Here is a 20,689-nt window from a genome sequence, read left to right as displayed (position 1 = left end):
GGTGGATACCATCTAGCAGACTTCCTTTCAGCCCTTCGTTTGGAAGTTTTCAGCTAATGTGGTTGGTACGAGACAATCTGTCATTGGGGTAGAGATTACTTTCTTATCTTTGAGACAAAATTTCTGAGTGGAAAAAATTTGCATTGTAACAATGGGAAAAAATGTGGGGTTATGTGGCTTTCCTTTCTGACATACTCCTAAGGAGTTATGTGATCGACTGGTAAAAATACGTCATAAAAAATAAACGAAAACAACTTAAGTGCACTCCTTAACACGGAAAGACAAGACAGTAATCACTCTTTGGTTCAAATGCCATTTTTATAGCAAATCAGCTGTAGTGACTCAGTTACAACGGTAATTACGGACCATACATTTTAAATGAAAGTAAATACTTCAAAAGTATTCTTTTGATTTTTAGCTTTTATTAGGAATAAATTATTTGTACAAGGAAGGTTTTTCAGACATCCAATTTGCAATTATTCAACTTCAGTATTAAAAGCTCTATTCCTATATGTATGAGAAATTTAATAGATTTTGGATAAACGGAACTTTTAAATCTATTGTGAACCAAACAAGATAAGAGAAAATGGTTTTGATAAAAAACCATTGTAAAAAACCGGTGCAACTTATTATTTTACTCTATCTTTTTTTTTCATTTATTGACTCATTATTGATATACAATATTACGATTTATCAATTATGGACATGATTTAAAATTATTTCATTTTCAATCAAACTTGCCTCTTTGCCACAGATTGCAACTGTGGAGTAAAAGTAGTAGCATTAATAAAAAGGCAGGGGCACAGGGGGGGGGGGGGTCTTCTGACTTGTACTCCCAAAAATACCTCAAGATTTGTATGATTCCCTTATAGTTTCTTACATTTTTCATGTAACTCACCCATTTGTATGGATTCAGTGCACCATTCCCCCCCCCAAAGTTGATATTTACATTATTTCTGCATTAATTATATAGTTAACCGAATTTTGCATTGTTTTCGAGGTTATACCCAATACTGATATTTCGGGCCCCTAAACAAATTCCCGCGCATGAGCCAAGAACTACACACTAGATCCTACAAAACACTTCTTAAAGCAAACTTGATTGTTTCAAAAAAGATCCTTTCTTTTCTTGTTCCAAATACCTAAAAAGCAAAATAAGGCCTGTAACACTGGTTGTAGGTTTAATATTTCGTGTAATCAATCCAAAAATTCAATCAGTTTCGTAGCCAACACCTAGATTCAGCGTTATCTTCATTCGAACTTAGTTTTTTTTTTTTTTTTGCAAAAAATAGGATTTTGACTTTTTATGGAATGAATATCTCATATTTTAGTTTTTCACCCAAAAAAGTTTAATTCTGTTCCTCAGTTAGATTATACCAACAATATCCAGTCTAAAGATAGGTTCAACACATAGGAATTTCACAAAAACTACCATGGACGCTTCAAACAACTATCATGGTTGCAGCGTCAGACGCAACCTAGTACAGAAGGAACTCTAGCCCATAGTAACCGAAAATTTAAAAACGTGTTTAAAAAAACAACAACAACAAAAAAAACACGGGATCAGCCTTCACAGAGTGACGTATTGCTTCTCGGCACCAAACAAATAGGTTTTTTTTTTCTAATGTTGTTCGTACAAAGACAAGATGAGAAACTAATAAATTAAACGGTTTAGAATTAATTCGATATATCACGAGGTCAATTTTGCTATTGTATTGCTAAAAGATGAAAGAACCTATAATATTCACTTGTTTCTTACACTTTTTAAAAATCTGACGTCGGCCTAATTACAAAAAAAAACAACTTTTATAAGGCATTGGGTTTAATTCCAATATTTCAAATAAATGAAATAAATACTAAATTAATTTATATTATGTATATCAAATAAAAAGAAATTTATATTAAATATAAAGTTAAAATTAATATAAATATAATAATAATAACTATAATAAATAAAATAATATAATACTATAATATAAATATATATTTAAATATAGTATAAAATAAAATAAAATCTAAAAAAAATAATTATATTAAAATTAAATATAAATCTTCAAATATTTAAAATAAATAATTTCAATATTTTTATATTCACTCGTCGCAGAAAGGCTTGAATAAAAAATATTGACTCTTAACACAATCTCCGTAGTCCGTAAAGAGCCAAAAGACACCTTAAAAAAAAAAATTATATGGCAACCGTGACAGCAGATTGCTGCCTGAACACTTTATAAGTTTGCTCCTATCATTCCAGTTCCTTTTCCTTGAAAAAATAGGCTATTTGCGTGCCAAATAAGAAACCAAAACCAATATTAGGACGAAGTTCTTTGCAATAAATAAGGTCACTAAGTAGTTCGTCACTATTATTGGAAAACTAAAATTAGCAAAAAAAGGGTTATTACAAGACTAGAAAATCGTAATTTTAATATTATAAGTTCCATACAAAATAAAAGCAAAATTCGAATACAAAATTTTTGTTATCACGTTTTTAACATATTCAACATTTATTATTCAACTTAAAAATTTAGATTTTAACTACTATGACAGAAGGATTTAATTTGCCTCATTCTTAACTGACGAAAATATGACATCTTAATTTAAGCTTTCCACAAGGAAATTACTTTTGTATATATGAAATCCAAAACTGGGCAATTCTCGAAATCCAAAGCTGGGCAATTCCAATAGCAACAACAATTCTCAAAATTAAAAGGCAAAACTATGTGGAAGAAGAAGAAATAAAACAAGTACATGGAAAAAAATTTCAGCAAGGAATTTTCAATGATGTCATATTTCCTTTTGAAATTTATAACTTCAGTACACTAACTAATTTAGGTATCTTTTGCACTTTTTCGCTTGACAAGAACATGGAATTTTGTCTTCTTCAATCGGAAATTTGTAATTATATGTCAACTCTTCTCCCTTGAAAATTTTGCGAAGAGCGAAAATAATTATATGCTTTCTTCCAAAAATGTCCACTATCTTCGAAAAACAATTGGGCTGGAAGAAAAACAAGAAAAAAAATCACTATTAAATTTACACCTTAGTATATAAAATTCAGTTAGAAAAAGCATTTAATAAGAATAGTCACTTATATAATTATACAGTAATTGTGGTTTCACATATTCAAAACAATAAATATCCAGAAGCTTACAAACATTTTGGATTCATTATTGAAGTGCGTCGAGTCCTTTTTTTACATTTTCAAAGTACCAATGCCCCAATATAGCAAAAGAATCGATATTCTCACAATCAAATTTTCAATTCCTGCTTTGGCCCAGTTACATCATTAGTGAGAAATTGCTTTAGTAGTAGCGCATTTATTCAATTATTGTCTTGAAGTACTGAGAATAAAACCCAAACTTAATAGTATAAGAAGGGAGGGGTGGTTTGGGGATGAAAGGGGCCAAAGTCCACCTCATATACAAGATAATTTCTTTTCGTTCCAAATTTTAATATCACGTGTTATTTTCATCGAAAAAAACAGTATTTTCCCTTAACTACTTTAGCTAGATATTCAGGATTATCCTGAACACGAAGGGGACTCTCATCCTTCAACTCTCCACTCTTTGACCTACCCAGCTGTCTACATCTGGATCTAATTTTGCATAATAGCACTTCGAAACATATGTTAATTTCAGAAAAATCCTATTCCATAAAATATTTATATAGGGAAGAGTTCTAAAATGTCAAAATGAAATTTTGGATTATAATTTTCAAGAAAATAATCTGATAGAATAATCCCTTCCTCTCTTTCCTTCTATACATGGAGGCAAGTGAATGCAATATTTTATTTACTATCCAAACATTTTAACATCATTCCGGGAGCAGCACCTTGCAGCACCCATACCTTGCAGCACCCATATTGCACACTTATTCGAAATATATTCCTCGAAATAATAGGAGATTAAGGGGGATACTCTCTCCCTCACCTCTTTATTTGTATGAATGCTCTCTGACTTAAATCTAAAAACCTAGGGCCTGCACCTTTTGAGGCTTCAGACCCCTTTCCTACAAAGGAAAGATCCAGAAACCTCCCCCTAAAAGCTGAGGCACAACCATGCTGCACTGTGCATAAAACAATCAAGTCTAGAACAAACACGGTTAAATCTTGCTTATGTTTGCTTTCCCAGGCCATAGAGCCTCGCGGGCAATAATGTGGTGTTTGTTCTGTTTTAAAATTATTTTTGGCCATAAGACATTCGCTTACCGTTTAAATTTTGTACCATTTTCATTTTTTTAACTAATTTGTTCTTCGTTTTTTACTGACATGACTCAGAACGGTTTTCACCCTTAAAAGAGCTCTAAAACTTTTGATCTGTGACTAAATTAGCCCTCTCAAAAGTTACTACAGCCTTTGTTCTATATGACATGGTAAAAAACCAAAGAAACATAAGACACGTCGCTCGTTACTTTTCAGAGCTATTGCATTAACTAGGAAAGGCGTTTAAGCTATTGGCACATATTAAATACAAATGAAGTTCAGCAAACAAAATTTAGTAATCTGAATCTAGTATTATCTAAAATAAATCTAATAGGCTTCGATTTCGCAATTTGCTAAATACTGACGCAATCAGAAGATTGTAATTATGACTAACGTGACGCTACATAATTCAAACTTGGTCTTCAGGTCCCACCAACCAGCACGTTACATAGGAAAACTTCAGGAGAAATTTTGCAATGATTCTCAAGACAAAAAAAATTTTCTGTCCTCGTAAACGTGAGCACATTTTATGAAAAATTGTTAGACCAAATGTAGATAGTTTACCAGATACAAAGTAATGGGAAAAATAATGCATAAATGAACTGCAGCAAGGAGAATGTAATTAGTTCAACAGATACAAATTAAAGAGATAAATAATGTACAAAAACTGAAGTAATTCAAAAGTTGTTAATGTTCTCTGTGTAAATTTTTGGTATATTCCTTTTCTACGGTATTCATTTTTATTAATTTATTTTATATATATTTATACATTTTTCCAGCCAAGACGACAATCTTATCTTTTTAGCGAATCACATTTTGAAATTGATTCTCGATTATATTTTATTTATTTTTCTTTACGTTGAAAAAAGGCATTGAAGATAAGGAAAGTTTCCCTTTAGATCAATTCCTAAAAAGTCTAAATGATGTCCTAATTGTGGTCTGGCGAATGGATAGATTTGAAACTAATGAACCCAATGATATATGTATCTTGTCTTTTCAGTATAATTTATAAATGTAGGCTTGTCGTAAAATCATTTTACAGGGAACGTAATCTTTAAGTTACACCAAACCAGAGCAGCAGAAAAAATTCATCAAAAAATGACTTCCAGGTTTTTCGGCTGAATCAAATCATGATTAAATAGTAAGAAAAACAAATTAGAGGGTGTCTAGACAAAACGGGAATATTTCGGAATTCAAGAGATTTAATTTCTAACTAAACACACAAATTAGAAAAGCAGATAAGATTTTTTCCCAAAAATCTTCAAGATCTTGAGAATTAAACCAGATAATAAAAATCCAAAAGTTACTTTGAAAAATTATATTGGAAACATTTTCTTAAATTAATTTCTATTCTTGATTTACTTCTTGATTTAAATTAGAAAAAGCAGATAAGATTTTTTTTTCAAAAATCTTCAAAATCTTGAGAATTAAATTACATACTAAAAATCCACAAGTTATTATGAAAATTTTTTTTAGAAACATTTTTCTTATATTAATTTTTATTATTGATTGAATTGACATGGTTCTATTAAGAGTTAATTGTAGGAATATTTTTGAATTTGTTAGTTCACTACGTAAGAACTAAAATGTTGGATGGTGATTGATATTTCCAAACAAAATTTATATCTCTAGTTAATATTTGATCAGCCCTAGTTTTGTGCAATAATCTTATAATAGTGTTTTTGCATAAAATTGCGGTTGAATGGAGATCTTTCAGGATATGAATTGAAAATCTGCATAGTTTTTCCATTCTATAGGCCTGAAGTCATCCCGACCTGGCTAATGTCATCCAGACCCCCATCCTGTGAAAATCCTTGGGTTAACACGTATCTTAACCCAATTTATCAAGGGCTCTTTTTCAAGCTCTTTTTTTGTTGCAACCATTTTTTTTTAATTTCAATTAACACGCAATGTGAAGAAATATTAGAAAAAGCTTTTCCGTCTTAAAAAAAAATAAATAAAAAAAAGTCACGAAAAGTTCCATATTCACCAAAATTCTTTAGGCCCATTCTACACATCCTGAAAAAAAAAATCTGCATTTCAAGTAGATAAGTAAAAAAAAACACTACGGATTGATGCAACCTAATTTTTCTTCCATTTTTTTTTGTTCTAATTTAGACTAGAGAAATCAGATTTTTCATAGGATGTTCTGATGGCTGAAAAATTCTATGAGAAATCTGATCCGCTTAAATTAGCAATAATTAAATCTCTGTATTAGTAAATCTCATTCTGAATGGGCATTTCTCAAAAGGTTTCACACCAATTGGAGAAAAACATACTTGGGCCAATTTTAATCAAAAGGCAACCTTTCTTTAATCCAGCTAACTACATGCCTTGAAAAAACAAAATTTTTCGGTCTAGTCTCAGGTGTCACTTATTGACACAACCAAGCGTAAAAAAATACTTAATCTTCATTGAGGTCTAAGTGGCCCTATTAACATGTCCTGGTGTTTCAAGCCTATCAGAGACGAAACGAATTTTGGTCCAATTTTCGGGCGTCAAGAATCGATATATCCAGAATTTGCTTGAATTTTTTCTTCATAGATGTTCACCTTGCCCAAGAACTTATGAACCTACGAATTTCCTGTCAGTGTGTAGCCTATCAGAGACGAAACAAATTTTCAAGCCTCACGAACCGATATAGCCAAATGGGATTCAATTTCTCTCTTGCATATGGGTCCACCTCGCCCCAGAACTTTTCAATTTAATTTTCAGTGAAAAACATTAAAGTTCAGTAAAGATAGGAAAACTATGGCCCAGATTTTGGGTTTCACGAATATTTTAGTCTTTTGGTCCGGGATTATAAAAACATTCAAAGTCCAGCAGCTCCTTTTGGTCTGAATTGAAGAATATATTATGAGTCATGGTCAATCGAAAAACAAGGAACCATTTTCTAGCAAATTACTTAGTATGATGATGCTTTTAGACTTATAAATGTTGTAGATAAAGTTTTAAGAGAAAAATACCGTGGTTTTAGGAAGGGTATAGGATGCCTCAACCAAATTTTAGATTAATAATTGAGAAGTGCCTCAGTCATCAAACACCATTAGTCCTCACTTTTATAGATTATGAGCAAGATTCAGCTGATAGAAGAGCTTTAGCGAAGGTCCTATCCTTGTATGGTATACCGGACAAACACATTAAAGTGATTAGGTAGAAAATGAGGTTAATAGCCACTTTCTTAATAAGTTGGGAGTTAGTACAGTTACGCTATATCCCCATTATTACGAGTCATCTGGATGGACTTTCTCCTGAGGACAACATCAAAGGCAATGGGAGAACACGGAATCAAATGGAGAAGTGAAACTTTTCTGGACTTTGGTGATGCCTGATGATTTAAGCATCCTAGTTGAAAATCTTAGCAAAATGAATGAACTTATAGAGATTTTGCGAGTTCGGGTGCAAGAATAGGTTTGAACATTAATGTTAAGAAGACTACGTCGCTAAGACTAGAAATAGGTGCAAGTGAAAAGGTGATGTAGGTATTTTCAAAGACCACACTGCCTTTCCATGATGTACAAATAACAGCTTAATAGGGACAAATCCTTTCATTTGACAGTGAAACAACAACAACAAATCTGGATATTTCGGTCACACATACAGCGACCGTCTTCAGCAGATAAGTTTTATCTGCTGAAGACGGATAATAGGGACGGATTTGTACCTATTGAACTGTTATTTGTATAAAAAAAAAGTGATGTTGGGTAATAAGAAGATCTATCAAGTGGACAGCTTCACACACCTAGGTGGTATTATTAGTAAAGACAGTGGTGCAGTGAAGATATTAAAAGTAGAAGAGAAAAGACCCAGTGTGTTTTTCTACAGTTGAAAAAAAGCCGCAACATTAAGAAGATAAGTGTGCAAACCAAGACTAGAGTATTGGAAGCTAAAGTGATGACAGCGGTCAAGTAGGCTTCTGAAGCTTGGGCGCTCCAAAAACGGAGGAGGATTCGCTACATGTTTTCAAGAGATATTGCCTACGGATTGTTCTGGATACCCGGCTGACTGACCGTATTTCAAACAGAAAGTGTACAAAAAGTGTGGTTCAATCCCGCTTTCTAGGGCTATAATAAGATAAAGGTTGATATGGCTAGGGCACGTTCTACAGATGAAAAACGGCGGATTGCCAGAGATTTCGTTGTCGGCCATCCATCTAGGGCCAAACGAAAAGCAGGTCGTGCTGGAATGGGGTGTTAGGATGTCGTAATGAAGGTGTTTAGGGAAATGGGAACTTCATGGGAGGGTTGTAAAGAAGGAGGCTTTGAGCTGATTGGGATGGAGGAGGAGCGTGCGTAGCTAGGTTGGCCTCAGGCGGTTTGGTGCTGCTGTGAGTTGTTAGTAGTAGTATTGTCGGACAAAGAAAAATAATTTTCAAGTTCTTTCCGTCCATAAGAGTCCACTTGACCAGAAAGGTATAAGTTTAAGCTATTCAGAAAAAAAATTGTTGGCTCCTTTTGTGAAAACCAATCTGTAAGAGACAAAATTGTTTTGGCTCTCTCTCCTCCATCTTAAAAAAAAAAAAAAAAAAAGGCTCGTCTCTCTCCTCTATCTTAAAAAAAAAGAAAAAAAGGCTCGTCTCTCTCCTCTATCTTAAAAAAAAAAAAAAAAAAAAAAAAAAAAAAAACAAACAAACTAACTCGGACGTCGCAAATCAATTAAACCAGATTTGTTTCGGAAATTTTAGCATTCACTGCGTTTCCCTGGACTCTACCTAGATGTCCTGAAAAAAAAAAAAAAAAAAAAAAAAAAAAAAAAAAAAAAAAAAAAACACATTTCAGGCTAATCAGTGTAAAAAAAAAAGCGCCACAGATCGATGTAACCTAATATTTCTTCCCAATTGTTTCCTCATTTAGGTCCATTTGGTACGGCTTACTTACCCTGAAAGTTTCACGGCAACCGGGGAACAACAATGTTTGGCCCATTTTAGGGTATCAAGCACTAATATAACCCATTCTTTCTTTTCAAAATAGTTTCTACCGTTAGGTTTTAGTTGCGGAAATAATCTTCAGGCTCTTTAGAAAAAAATTGTTTGCTCTAATTCTGGACCCCTTTTGGGTGAATCAATATGACAGAGAAAATAATGTCTTAGCCCAACATCCCCTCCTTCTAAGATAATTAAAATTCCCCTTACCCCACCACTCCTTGAGAGTTTAAACTTGATTCCCAAGTCATTCCCAAGACATTGCAGGTATGTTATTTTCATGGCCTGGGTGCACATATTGTCTTTTGATTTACATCGCTTCTTCATTTTGAGTAGATTCTAGTTCCAGAGGAACTTATAGTGCCAAAACTTTTAGACAATTGAAAACACAAATGTTTACCCTTCCCCCAGCACTGATTAAAAGTTTCAACCTGATCTCCCAAACCATTCCCACCATATTCCGAATGCGCCACTTCGATAACCCAGCACCAAATCCATTAGCCTTGATTGGCCACTCCTGTACATAGAATTTGGATAGAGTATAAGACCCTAGAAACAGGGCTTGGAGTCTACTTGCACGTCTCTCATCAAGACTCTGAAAGGATGTATCTACAATATCTCAGGACAGGCTAAGAGTATTAAGTTGAAACTTTGAGAGCATGTTGAACTAAGTCAAAAGACACTATCTGCATACAGGTGGTCAAAAGAACGAATCTGCGATGTCTCAGGAACGGCTAAGGGTATTAAGTTGAAAGTTTCAGAGCCTGTTGAGGGGGATGTTGAACTAACACAAAAGACTATGTACAACCAAGGTTGTCAAAACGATGTAGCTACAGTATCTCAGAAACGCCTAAGGGCATTAAGTTGAAACTTCCAGAGAATGTTGAAACAGCCGCTGAACTAAATCAAAACATATTATGTGTAAACAGGCTACCAAAAGGGTTTATTTACAATATCCCAGCAACGGCCAACGAAGTTAAAAATTTCACAGAATGTTGAGGGGAACGTTGAACTAAATCAAAGAACAATATGTGCATCAAGGTTTCCAAAAGGGTGTATCTGCCATATTTCAGACGCGGCTAAGGATATTAAGTTGAAGTTTTTAAGGAATACAAAGGAGAATCTTGAACTAAATCAAAAGACACTATATGCATCCAGGGTTTAAAAAGAGGGTATCTGCAATATACAAGGAACGACTAATTACTAGACCGAACAGTTGTTCCTTAGTAGGATGAAATAAAATAGATCCCAGTATTTACAAAGGGTAAATAGTTAATGATGTGAGTATTTTATACGAACTATGTAAAACATTTTGAACACTGAGGAATGAAAACACACAATTATGAAGACCGTAGGTGAGAAACGACAAAAAAAATTATTGCATGAATTGCCAAAGACAAAAAACGTTAAAATAAAAATAACTAGAAAAAAGTTTTTCTGCAGATATACTACAAAGTGAATTTTTTCCTTGCTACTAGCAAAAATTGAAGTTAAAAAAAAAAAAAAAAATGAATGTTCGAGGCGGCGATGACATCTCACAATATTTTCAAGATTTCTTTTATGTCATGACTGCCCCAAGCTTGAATTTGTTGTTAACATTCCAAGTTTTTCTGACAGCAAACAGTTTTTTCCAATGTTTTTACTACATTTTGAGATAAAAGCTTTCCTTTCCTTAAATGGGACAAAATACCCTCCAGTGTTGAGCTAGCCACAAGTTTCTGCACGCTGTACAACAATGTAACAAAGCTTGATAATATAACTTAATCTTTCAACTTTGAACCAATTTGCTTTAATTACCCATGTTTTATTCTTCATCTTTTTTTTTCAGTATCACTTTAATTTTTTTTTTGGTCCTTAACAAGTTCTCTCCTAGGATCTTTATTGTTATTGATGTTTGTGTTATGTTCTTATTCGAATAATAAATTGAAATTGAAATCATTTTAAACGTTTTCATTTCTTGCTCAAATAATAGTTAAAAAAATCTTCTATATTCAAAATTATTTTTTTCGTCTTTTGAATACCTCAAAGAAAATATTTTTTTCCAAGCAACAGACATTTATTAATCTTAAAAAAAAACACAACACTTTTTTCGGTTTTACCGTCTCCAACAAAATGACTGTTGTACCACATACCTTTAAATTCGTAGTCGAGATATGAGTGATACTACCTAGCAATCCTAATATAGCAAGCGATAGTTCACTCCGAATTCATAGCTTAAGAAACTTTTATCAACATAACGTTAAGAAACGTTAAGGTTAACATTAAGAAACGTATTACAGAAAAGGTAATGCAACTTTACGTGTCAACGTAAAAGCTCCAATTTTCCTGGCTCCGACTCTGACAGCAGAAACATAAGTGCTAATTTGACTCCTCGGCTTTGATAAAGATAAAAACACAATTTAAGAATGCAACAGAAAAGAATACTCACTTCACATGAATGATTAATAAACCTTGCTGCATTTCCATGCATTGTCGCATCAACAACAATATTGTCATCAATCCTAAACATGTAACAGCCAATTCCTTTTGATTCGTACAATTTCTCACGAACGTCTGTTACTGAGCTTCTAATAACTTCACCGGCATATTCTATCACCATTTCACCAGCCTCAACGTCACGTTTGCAAAATAAACCACGTCCGTGAATTGTGGACCTATAAATTGAATTAAATGGAAATCAGGATTGAAACCACACTTATTGGTTTAAAAGTCTGGAGCTTGGTGAGTTTTATTTATATTTTTTATTTTTTTTCTAAATCACTGTGCAACTTTACTATTCCAATTTACTTTTACAAAAGGTGGTGATGATGTGGGTGAAACTTGAGATTTCGCCGAAACTTTCTGAATACGACAACAAGTTACAGAGCAAATAGGAGTCTTCTTCAAATTTCATTGGGAAGGATGTTTACATTCCAAGATGAGGTTTGATCCAAACTGCTCTAGATTTTTTTTTTTTTTTTTTTTTTTTTTTTTTTTTTTTTTTTTTGTGTGAAAGGCGGTAAAAAAATATACCACATAGAAAATTTTTGAATGCAGTAGCCTGTGTTGTGCCCTTGCGGACTTCATTAAAAAACTGCATAATTCGTGATTTGTGTGATTCTTTTTTGTGAATGCGCCCGTTTTGTAAAAACCAATTTTGATTCATTAAAAAAACGTAAGTGATTTTCAAGTGGGATAGCCCCAAATAAAATATGCTGAAAGGAGAGGGTTATTTATCTTTAAACATTAGCCTACCCAAAATTATTTTTCCCATGTGAAGAGGGGTAGAAAAGTCACCAAAAAATATTTTCAGCTACATCTTACCCATGATTTCCGTGAATGACGATTTGATTTCCTAACACTGCGCAAATATAGGATTTCGTTCTTCTCTCCACTCTTTCCAGAGACGGAATTACGGGTTTTAAAAAAAAGCAGAATATGGTTAAGGTTTTTAAGAAAAACTTAAAAAACGCATAAAAAATTCGTTCACATACATTTTTGTTACGTTTTCACCTGAGAATTCTATTTTAGCCCCCTCCCCCTCCATTAATCAAAATAAATAAAGGTCAATTATAAAACTAAAGGCGATTGTCATGTATACTAAACAACTGTAGGGAAGAGTTCTAATGATCTATATTTCATCAATAACCCTTTTTAAAAACTAGCAAAATACAAAAAAGATAGACCAATCAAATGTAAGAACAAGCATCCATGATGGACCGATAAACACATTATGAATGTCTTAAATGTCGATTGCGTTGATTGGGGTGAAGAAAAAGCGTTAAGGAGAAAAGAGATTCCAAATTTAAGTTGCAATTCAGTTGTAAGAAAGATGGAATATAGCAAGGAAATTTTTGGATAGTTTTGAAGTGAATCAGCATTTACTGGCTAGAATAATAGAAGGTATCAAAAGTGCTGACAAATAGCAAGGCTCAGGACATGGCAAATGAGCTTTTGAAACAGGGTGGATATGAAATTAGACATGTAAGAGTGAAAACTATAAATAAAATCTTTGAGATAGGTGAAGTATTTATTGATTTAAGGAAAACTGAAATCAATAGCTCAAAGCTCGAGATACGACGACGACGGTAGCTGTTCATATTTAGGAAAAAATTAGAACAGCATTTGAGTCCGTAACACGACCACGTGGTATTTATCGTTGATACTTTAATTTTTCCTTTTTAGTGCAGTGGCCCTACCGCATGTTCTTCAACCCTGTCATCGTTGTCGTAATTTTAGAATCTACGATTATTTTTTTTTCAGTTTTTGCTACTACTAACAACTCAACGCAGAACCAAGCCGCCTAAGGCCAACACAGCTACGCACACTCCTCCTCTATCCCAATTTATTCAAAGCCTCCCTCTTTACACCCTCCCAGAAAGTTTTCATTTCCCTTACATCTTTCCTTATGACGTTCTTCCGACCGAACCGAGGACGACCTGCTTTCTGTTTAGCCAAAAACGGTAGGTCGAAAAGGACAATCTTTGGCAATCTGTCATTCTTCATTCGAAACACGTGCCCTAGCCATCTCACCCTTTCTTTCATTATAGCCGTAGAAAGCGGGATTGAACCATACTTTTTGTATAGCCTACTGGTTGAAACACGGTCGGTCAGACGACACCAGCACTCGAATCCGTGTCCTCACGGAAACCATTGATGAAAGGGATTTAAAAAATTAGTTAAAGATAGCTAAGTATAAAACTGGTAATTTCTACCGTACATCTAAGGATATTCTCTCCATCAATAGCCTTTTCCCCTTTTTCCAGAATATAATCAGCGCTTTATTTTTGGTCATATTTTTCTAGGTCTACTGTGTTGTTCTTATGTGGGTGTTTTTTTTTTTCCGCAAATGGTTGCTTTGTTTGATTTGTCATTGTTTTTGTAATATTATCTACTTATCTGAAATTCTTCGACTTAGAGGTAAATAAGTGACAGTTTCAGGAAAGAACAGAGTAGCTATAAAAAACGAAGTGCAGTTTCAGAACCCTTTATTCCCAAGTTGTATAGTTTGTGAACACACATTCTATTAAGTAGATAGAAAAACTTCGGCGAAGGTTTTATCGATGCATGAATAGATGCAGCAAGGTTCAATCTTTTGGGCTGGGTGGAATCAAAATAATAAGTCCTAGGGGAGGTATCAAAAAAGTACCCTTTTAGACTATTAATTTTTTACTTTTTGATAGGAGGGGTAGTAACGTCAATTGGAGGAGAGGGGAGGGGTTCTTTGCCTTCACCCTAAAAATTTTAATGCAACCCCTCTAGATTTCGGAAAGTACCTTTTTTGGTGTATTTTCATTTAAAAATGTCCTATTTTGATATTTTCAATGAAAAATGACAAATTTTCCCCCTCCCCAAAGATACTGAAAAATAGATTCGCCCCCCTCCTAAATTCTCGAGAATTGATGTCAGCCACTGGAGAGGGAGTCTCCTTTAGACGAAACTCAGGTGAGTCCCATAGGTGTACTACCCTACCACCAAAGTGCGCAGGCGTGATTATATGGCATACTAGATAAGTAGTGTACGAAAGTAATATTGCTGAGGTTAAGGTAGGAGCCACTATTATTTAGTTCGGACTTCGACCCCAAGGTGTAAGAATAGTTAAAGGGTTGGGAAGACTACGTCTCTTAAATGAGAAACGTACGGGAACAAAGAATGTTGGATCAACCGAAAAGATTGAGGCCAAGGTAGTATTAATGGTGTGGAAAATGGACGTATTGAACGTCTAATAACTAGAATAGCCAAGATATAGTGTGTATTTTTTCGCCGTTGATGAAAACTGAAAGAATAGAAAGGTAAGTCTTAAAATTAAGGATATTCTACTAGGGGCTAGGGTAATGACAGAGGCAGGATTCTGAAACCTGGAAGCTTCAAATAATCGAAAAAGATAAGCTAAATTTTACCCAGAGGAATTTCTATGGATGTTTTCAAGAAGTCGTTTGAGTGACTGAATATCAAACGAGATGTGATACAAAAGTACGGTCGATCCAACTGTACAGGTAAATAGTACAAAACGGTTAAGACGCTCAAATGTTCACAGACTAAAGTCGTATCCAGAAGGGGGGGGGGAGGAGGTTAACCCCCCCCCCTCCCCGAAATGTTTGTCTGACTCGGAACAACGTTACAAAAATGAATATAAACAAATTCTTGGTGTATTTTTAAAGTTTTTTTGACCCCCCCCCCCCCCGAAAAAATCTTGGATACGACCCTGTTACAGACTTTAGGCTTTCAAAAAGTGTGCGCATCCAGCTGGGCCAAGCAGAAAAACAGGACGTTCTTGAATGGGATGGAAGGAGGCTATAAAAAAAAAGATATAAAAAGTGAGAGCTTCATGAGAAGGAGTAGAGAACGGAGCTCTGCGTGGAATGGGATGGAAGAGAAGCACGTTCAAGCGTGTACAGTCATTTCAAATAATTCAATAATAAAATATCACTTTCTTTCAGATGTTTACACAGGTTCAGTTTACTTCTCTCTGACAATTGTATTATTCAGCATCAACATTCTACATTTTTTGTATGTGAACATCCAGCCTCAAATACCTTCTACTATAGGTCAACTTCGTTGGTTTCACAGGAATGATCAAGCAACCAACAACTGCTTTCCGAGAGCCGCAGAAGCAAGCTAAATAGCTTTATAGACTTTGTAAACTTTTAACTATGTAAAAGCAAATTTATGAGCGTCGTGTGATTGGCCGAATAAAGATTCGCTTGTTTCACGTTTGCTTCTTACATCTTAATTGAAGGCTTTGAAATTTGGCTCTCATGGATGCGTCGTAAAAAGCTCAACAAGAGTCAAACTAATGGAAGACATCCTCACGTTGTTCCTATAACGAAACGGCTCATTTCACTTTTTTCTTTAACAGGTTACGAAAGTGACAAGGATTTTATTCGAAAAATTTCTTCGCAAGCCTCAGTCGTAGACATATTTGTTTCATAGGAAGGAGGGGAGACGAGCCATAATTGGTATAAATATTTTTTTTAACAAACTCGACCTCAAAGACTATTAATTATAATTCTACATATCAAAATGCAGCCACTTTATTAAGTAATTATATATTTTTTGCTAAAATAACCTTGCCCCCCAAAAAGTTAAAAAACTTATCTTAAAACTCCTGTAACATTATGAAAAATGTGAGATACGTCCTATTGTTTTGCGCACGACAGTAAGTTAAGAATATAAACAGACAATTTCCTCCTTTTGTTTCATACTTCATAGAGAAATTAACGGTTTGATTTTCACATTCCTTAATCCCGAACTTTGGAACTCGATTTCGGCTTTTCTGAAACCAAAAATTTTCAGCAATTGATAAAATTGGAGAAACACAGGCACTTAATAGCTACCAAAATCTTTCGGTATCAGAAAACCCAAAAGCAAGTTCCAGAACACAATACCTAGTTGGCCTTTTATGTATTTTCTAATTCTACAGTTTACCCCCGAACGTAAATCTTGGCTTCATTATTTGACACTCGTCTATTATAAAACAAATAACGGCGAAATAAGGCAAAAACATAAACCAGTAATCAAGGGCATATCCAGGATTTTTTTTCGGGGCGGTACAAAAAAACTTTAAAAAACGCCTCCAAAGCTTGTTTTATATGAATTTTTATTGCGTTTTTACGAGTCGAGGAAAAATTTCAGGGGTTTAAGCCCGGTAACACCCCCCTCCCTTATCCCTGGGTACGGCATTACCAGTACTCCAATATTTGCATCTAGATGTAAGCGTGGTTTTCTTATGAAACACATCTAATACCCACTTCAGAGCATAGAATTATTCAAAGAGGAAAAAAACGAAATGGATGAAAAAATTGTATAAGCGAAATACCTGAAAACTCCCACTATATCTTTGACTGTTTGCCGCAACTGTCTATATCTCATTGACATCGGTAGGTCGTTGTTAATGCTGACAGCCAGTCTCCTAAAAGAACGTTAAATTCAAGCAATGAATAGAAAAAAGAAGAAGGATATTCATTTACGTAGTAGAGTTAAGTAAACATAAGAATGTAAAATACCAAACAATTAAACGAAATCACTTATCCACCTGAGGATGGAGCTTGTATTTACACGAGGGATATTCGAAAAGTAATTCCCGTCAATATACTTCCCGAGCAGTCGTACCAATTTCCAAAAATGGAAGGGGGGGGGGGGCAAAGAGTTTTTTTTTTTTAATGGATATAGAAGTTATTTTTTTCAAAATCTAAGGGGGGAGAGGCTTTTTCAATTAAAAAATGAAGATACAGAAAAGGTTTTGTTCAAAATCAAGGGGGAGGGGCTTCAAGAACCACAAGAAGTATTAAGGGTAACATAGTAATTAATGTGGCAGGAGATATAGCAGGTTAATAGGCACTTTTAGTGAAGCCATAATGCGTCTGATTCATCTGTAGCATTTTCTAAAATGTATCATTCACCTTCATCCCTCTTCTGCATGATAATATAAATAATCCATCCTGTAGAAATATCACTGTAAATAGCTCTGATGATGAGCTTGGCACTGAATCGGAGACATCCGCCAGCTGCCACCGGATCAATCTCTATCAAAGCCTTTCTCAAAACTGCTCACAGACCGTTCCACGGTGGATTGGCTCGCTGAGTGAAACGATTACTAGACCCTCTACTGCAGAAGAATATTTCTCACCACGGAAGTAAGACGTCAAACGGGAATAAGAAATCCTGTCAAATATGCGGCTGCGATAAGATTTTATGGGTAAAGTACGTACGACAGAGGTAACATTTGAATGAAATTTGCGTTCCAAACAGATAAAACATCAATGATAAAGGAATTAGCATATTGCATCAATACGTTACGTGTTGAAAAATGCTTCTGGATAACCATAGTTTTTTTTTTGTTTTTTTTTTTAATAAAAAAAAAATACTGCAATTAGTTCATTAGTTACTTTAAATGGTAACAATCTTGTGAGTGGCCCTTTCTGAGCTAAAGACTATAAAACAAAGCAATAGTATCATTTAACACCCCTCCCGAATATATTTGTCACTACCACGAATTTGCAAACTAGCCACCCTCCCCTGATAGGGCCACATACAGCCCTAGGCCAAATAGAGAACTTCCTGATTCTGTTGGTTTGAATTATTTTTTGTATTCATTGCTCATCAACAGCTGGTTCATAGAGCGAAAAAGAATGTCAATAAATAAATTAAGAAAAACAGAATCAGCAAAACTTTGTATATACCCTAGGGCTATATATCGCCATTAGAGAGAGGGGCTAGGACACAATTTCCATACTAGGGAAATAATGTTCGATGGGGATTGGCTGGTACTATTTTTTGTTATTTTAGCTTAAATGTTTCATTTCCGTACTAGGGATTATTATGTATGAAATAATGGTCGATGGGGATTGACTGGTACTATTTTTTAGTTATTTTAGCGTAAATGTTTCATTTCAATTCCACAAGGGACCCCTCGCCCCTCTGTAGGCATGACTGGAGGAAAATATGGCAGTTATTCTTGTGGAGCATCTATAAGCCGAGTAACACATTACAGGTGAGCAACGAAGCGGCAAGTCATAACTAATGGGAGGAACAAAATTATAATCATATTGAATATTGTTTTTATTTTTAACCGCGTGGCTTGGATCAGTAGTTTTCACGAACCTTATAAAAATATGTATTTTTGAAAGGGGATAGCGCAAGAATACAGTAAGCTGGTGTCTCATAATTAATACAAAGAAGTTGTATAGATACACCCATTTTAAGTACTGCTAAACAGGGCTTACTCTCCCGAAGCTTATATTTTAAATTAAATGTATAAGCAAATTATAATCTTTTATAACGTAGTTTGTCTTTTACTATGAATTTTTCTCGACTAAACTTTAAATTTCAGGCTATGGAAAAATGCATGTTGTTTTTATTCTTCTTATTAATGTACACAAGAATATTCAGATAGCCATGTTATCGTCCGCAACTAATACCACGTAGTCATCTTATGAGGCTTATATCAGGATTAATGACTATTGCAATAAGAAATTTCGTCACTAAAATATTATCACGGTCCACGCTTTGCACTTGGCGAGATTTCTTATCACATCCCACAATTTCGAAGATTACTACAGATAAATGAGGTGGGCTATGACTTCATAAATGAAGTTGGGCTTATATAAAATAAAGCTAGATGTCTAAGAGCCTGCTATACCCACTGCCAGTAAAGTGTTACTGCTATCCATAGTACTAGATTGAAGTCTACTTATTTATTCAATCTATTCAATTTTACTTGTGTTAATTTTTTTTTGTGAGCAATGTTATCATCCTTATAATCTTTTTATTTAATGCTTTAATGGATTGTATGTCTCCTCCTCATTTACCAGCCTAGAAACGTTTGGGGGATTGATGCGTTGTATGCTTAACTAATTATGAAGAAAATTTATCTTTAAAAAAACGTCTAGTGCAGCACGTAAAAGAAAAAGGAAGTTTTTTCTAAGTAAGTTAAGGAAGCTAGACATTGAAGAGACTCGGATTCTTATCGCTTTAACAAGGCTCTTAACTAAAAATCAAAACGAAAAAACGATTGAATTTAAACATTAAAATTGAGATTAAAAATAATTATAATTAAAGATTACAAAAAAAGACAAATTCAAACCCCAAACAGGGTAGAGTATGAAAAATTCGATAAAAGGAGAAATAAAAGGAGCACTTTAACAGAGGTTTGATAAAATAAAAAATTATCAGCAGCACTGGCAGTACAGCATTACACAAAAGAACTTCGAAAAACTACCGTTTAATTTGGTACACAGAGTAACTGAAAAGTTACTCCATTTTAAGAATGCTCCGGTGTATTTATGAATCGATGCTTTAAAAAATTGACTATGAAAAAGGACGTGTAACGTGAGGCTTCATTTACCATTCAGTATACATATCAAATTTGGCTGCAGTTTCTCAAGCCCCGTATGATTCACATCAACTGATTTTCTCCAGAATTTTGGGGAATGTCAAACTTTGGCAGTGATTGGTATTGAAACTACATTATGTGTTTAAATTGTACCAACAAGAAACAGGTTTAAGCTACACAACCAAAGACTGATTCATCAAAGAGTCAGTCAAAGATACATATTCTTTTTTTTTCTTTTCGTTTTTTTTTTCTTGACTAATTTATTAAAATTTTATCCAAAGAATTTATCAAAAAGAGCAGTTTTTCTTTGTTTGTGCTGGAAACCATCCCATCCCATGCAGACCAATGAGAGCATCGTGCGTCAAAGATTCAGGGGTCTTAGGCACTGAGTGAGTGTTGGAGACATTAGAAGATTCAGGCGAATGAAGAAGTTGAGATACACCTCAACCAAAAACAGTAAATATGCGACGCAGGCAAACATACAATTTTTTTTTTTTTTTTGGGGGGGGGACAAGAACAAAAACACAAATTTTGGGATTTCAGGAGGGTAAGCGGGATCCTCCATGACAGAGACGAAAAGAGAGGCGAACATTGCAATGAAAAATGTTTATCTAATATCTCAAATCCTAGGAAACCATAAAATTAGATTGTCAGAAAAGTTATTCAATCAACAAAAGAATCGACGTCAATCTACAAAAGCAAAGGAAAACTGGAAAGACGACTACATGAAGTTACTTCTACCATCGCGCAGGGAAAT

The 20,689-nt window shown here is 34.3% G+C and overlaps 1 protein-coding gene across 2 annotated transcripts in view; it reads right to left on the bottom strand.

The window, feature by feature from the left end:
• Positions 1 to 2,404: 2,404 nt before the first annotated feature.
• The window catches only part of trx (histone lysine N-methyltransferase trithorax), a 147,595-nt gene continuing 129,310 nt past the window's right edge, over positions 2,405 to 20,689 (bottom strand). For both annotated transcript variants that reach the window (XM_089090868.1, XM_089090869.1), the window contains 3 exons: positions 16,918 to 17,010; positions 11,548 to 11,773; positions 2,405 to 2,994 (listed from right to left, as the gene is read on the bottom strand). In XM_089090868.1, coding sequence (XP_088946994.1) covers positions 2,821 to 2,994; positions 11,548 to 11,773; positions 16,918 to 17,010 — 493 coding nt within the window. In that variant the 3' untranslated portion in view covers positions 2,405 to 2,820. The remainder of the gene's footprint in view (positions 2,995 to 11,547; positions 11,774 to 16,917; positions 17,011 to 20,689) is intronic.

Source organism: Artemia sp. Qi Xiang Cuo, chromosome 6 (genome assembly GCF_049724085.1).
Source record: "Artemia sp. Qi Xiang Cuo chromosome 6, ASM4972408v1, whole genome shotgun sequence".
Classification (NCBI taxonomy): domain Eukaryota; kingdom Metazoa; phylum Arthropoda; class Branchiopoda; order Anostraca; family Artemiidae; genus Artemia; species Artemia sp. Qi Xiang Cuo.
This window is presented reverse-complemented; position numbering and strand designations above follow the sequence as displayed.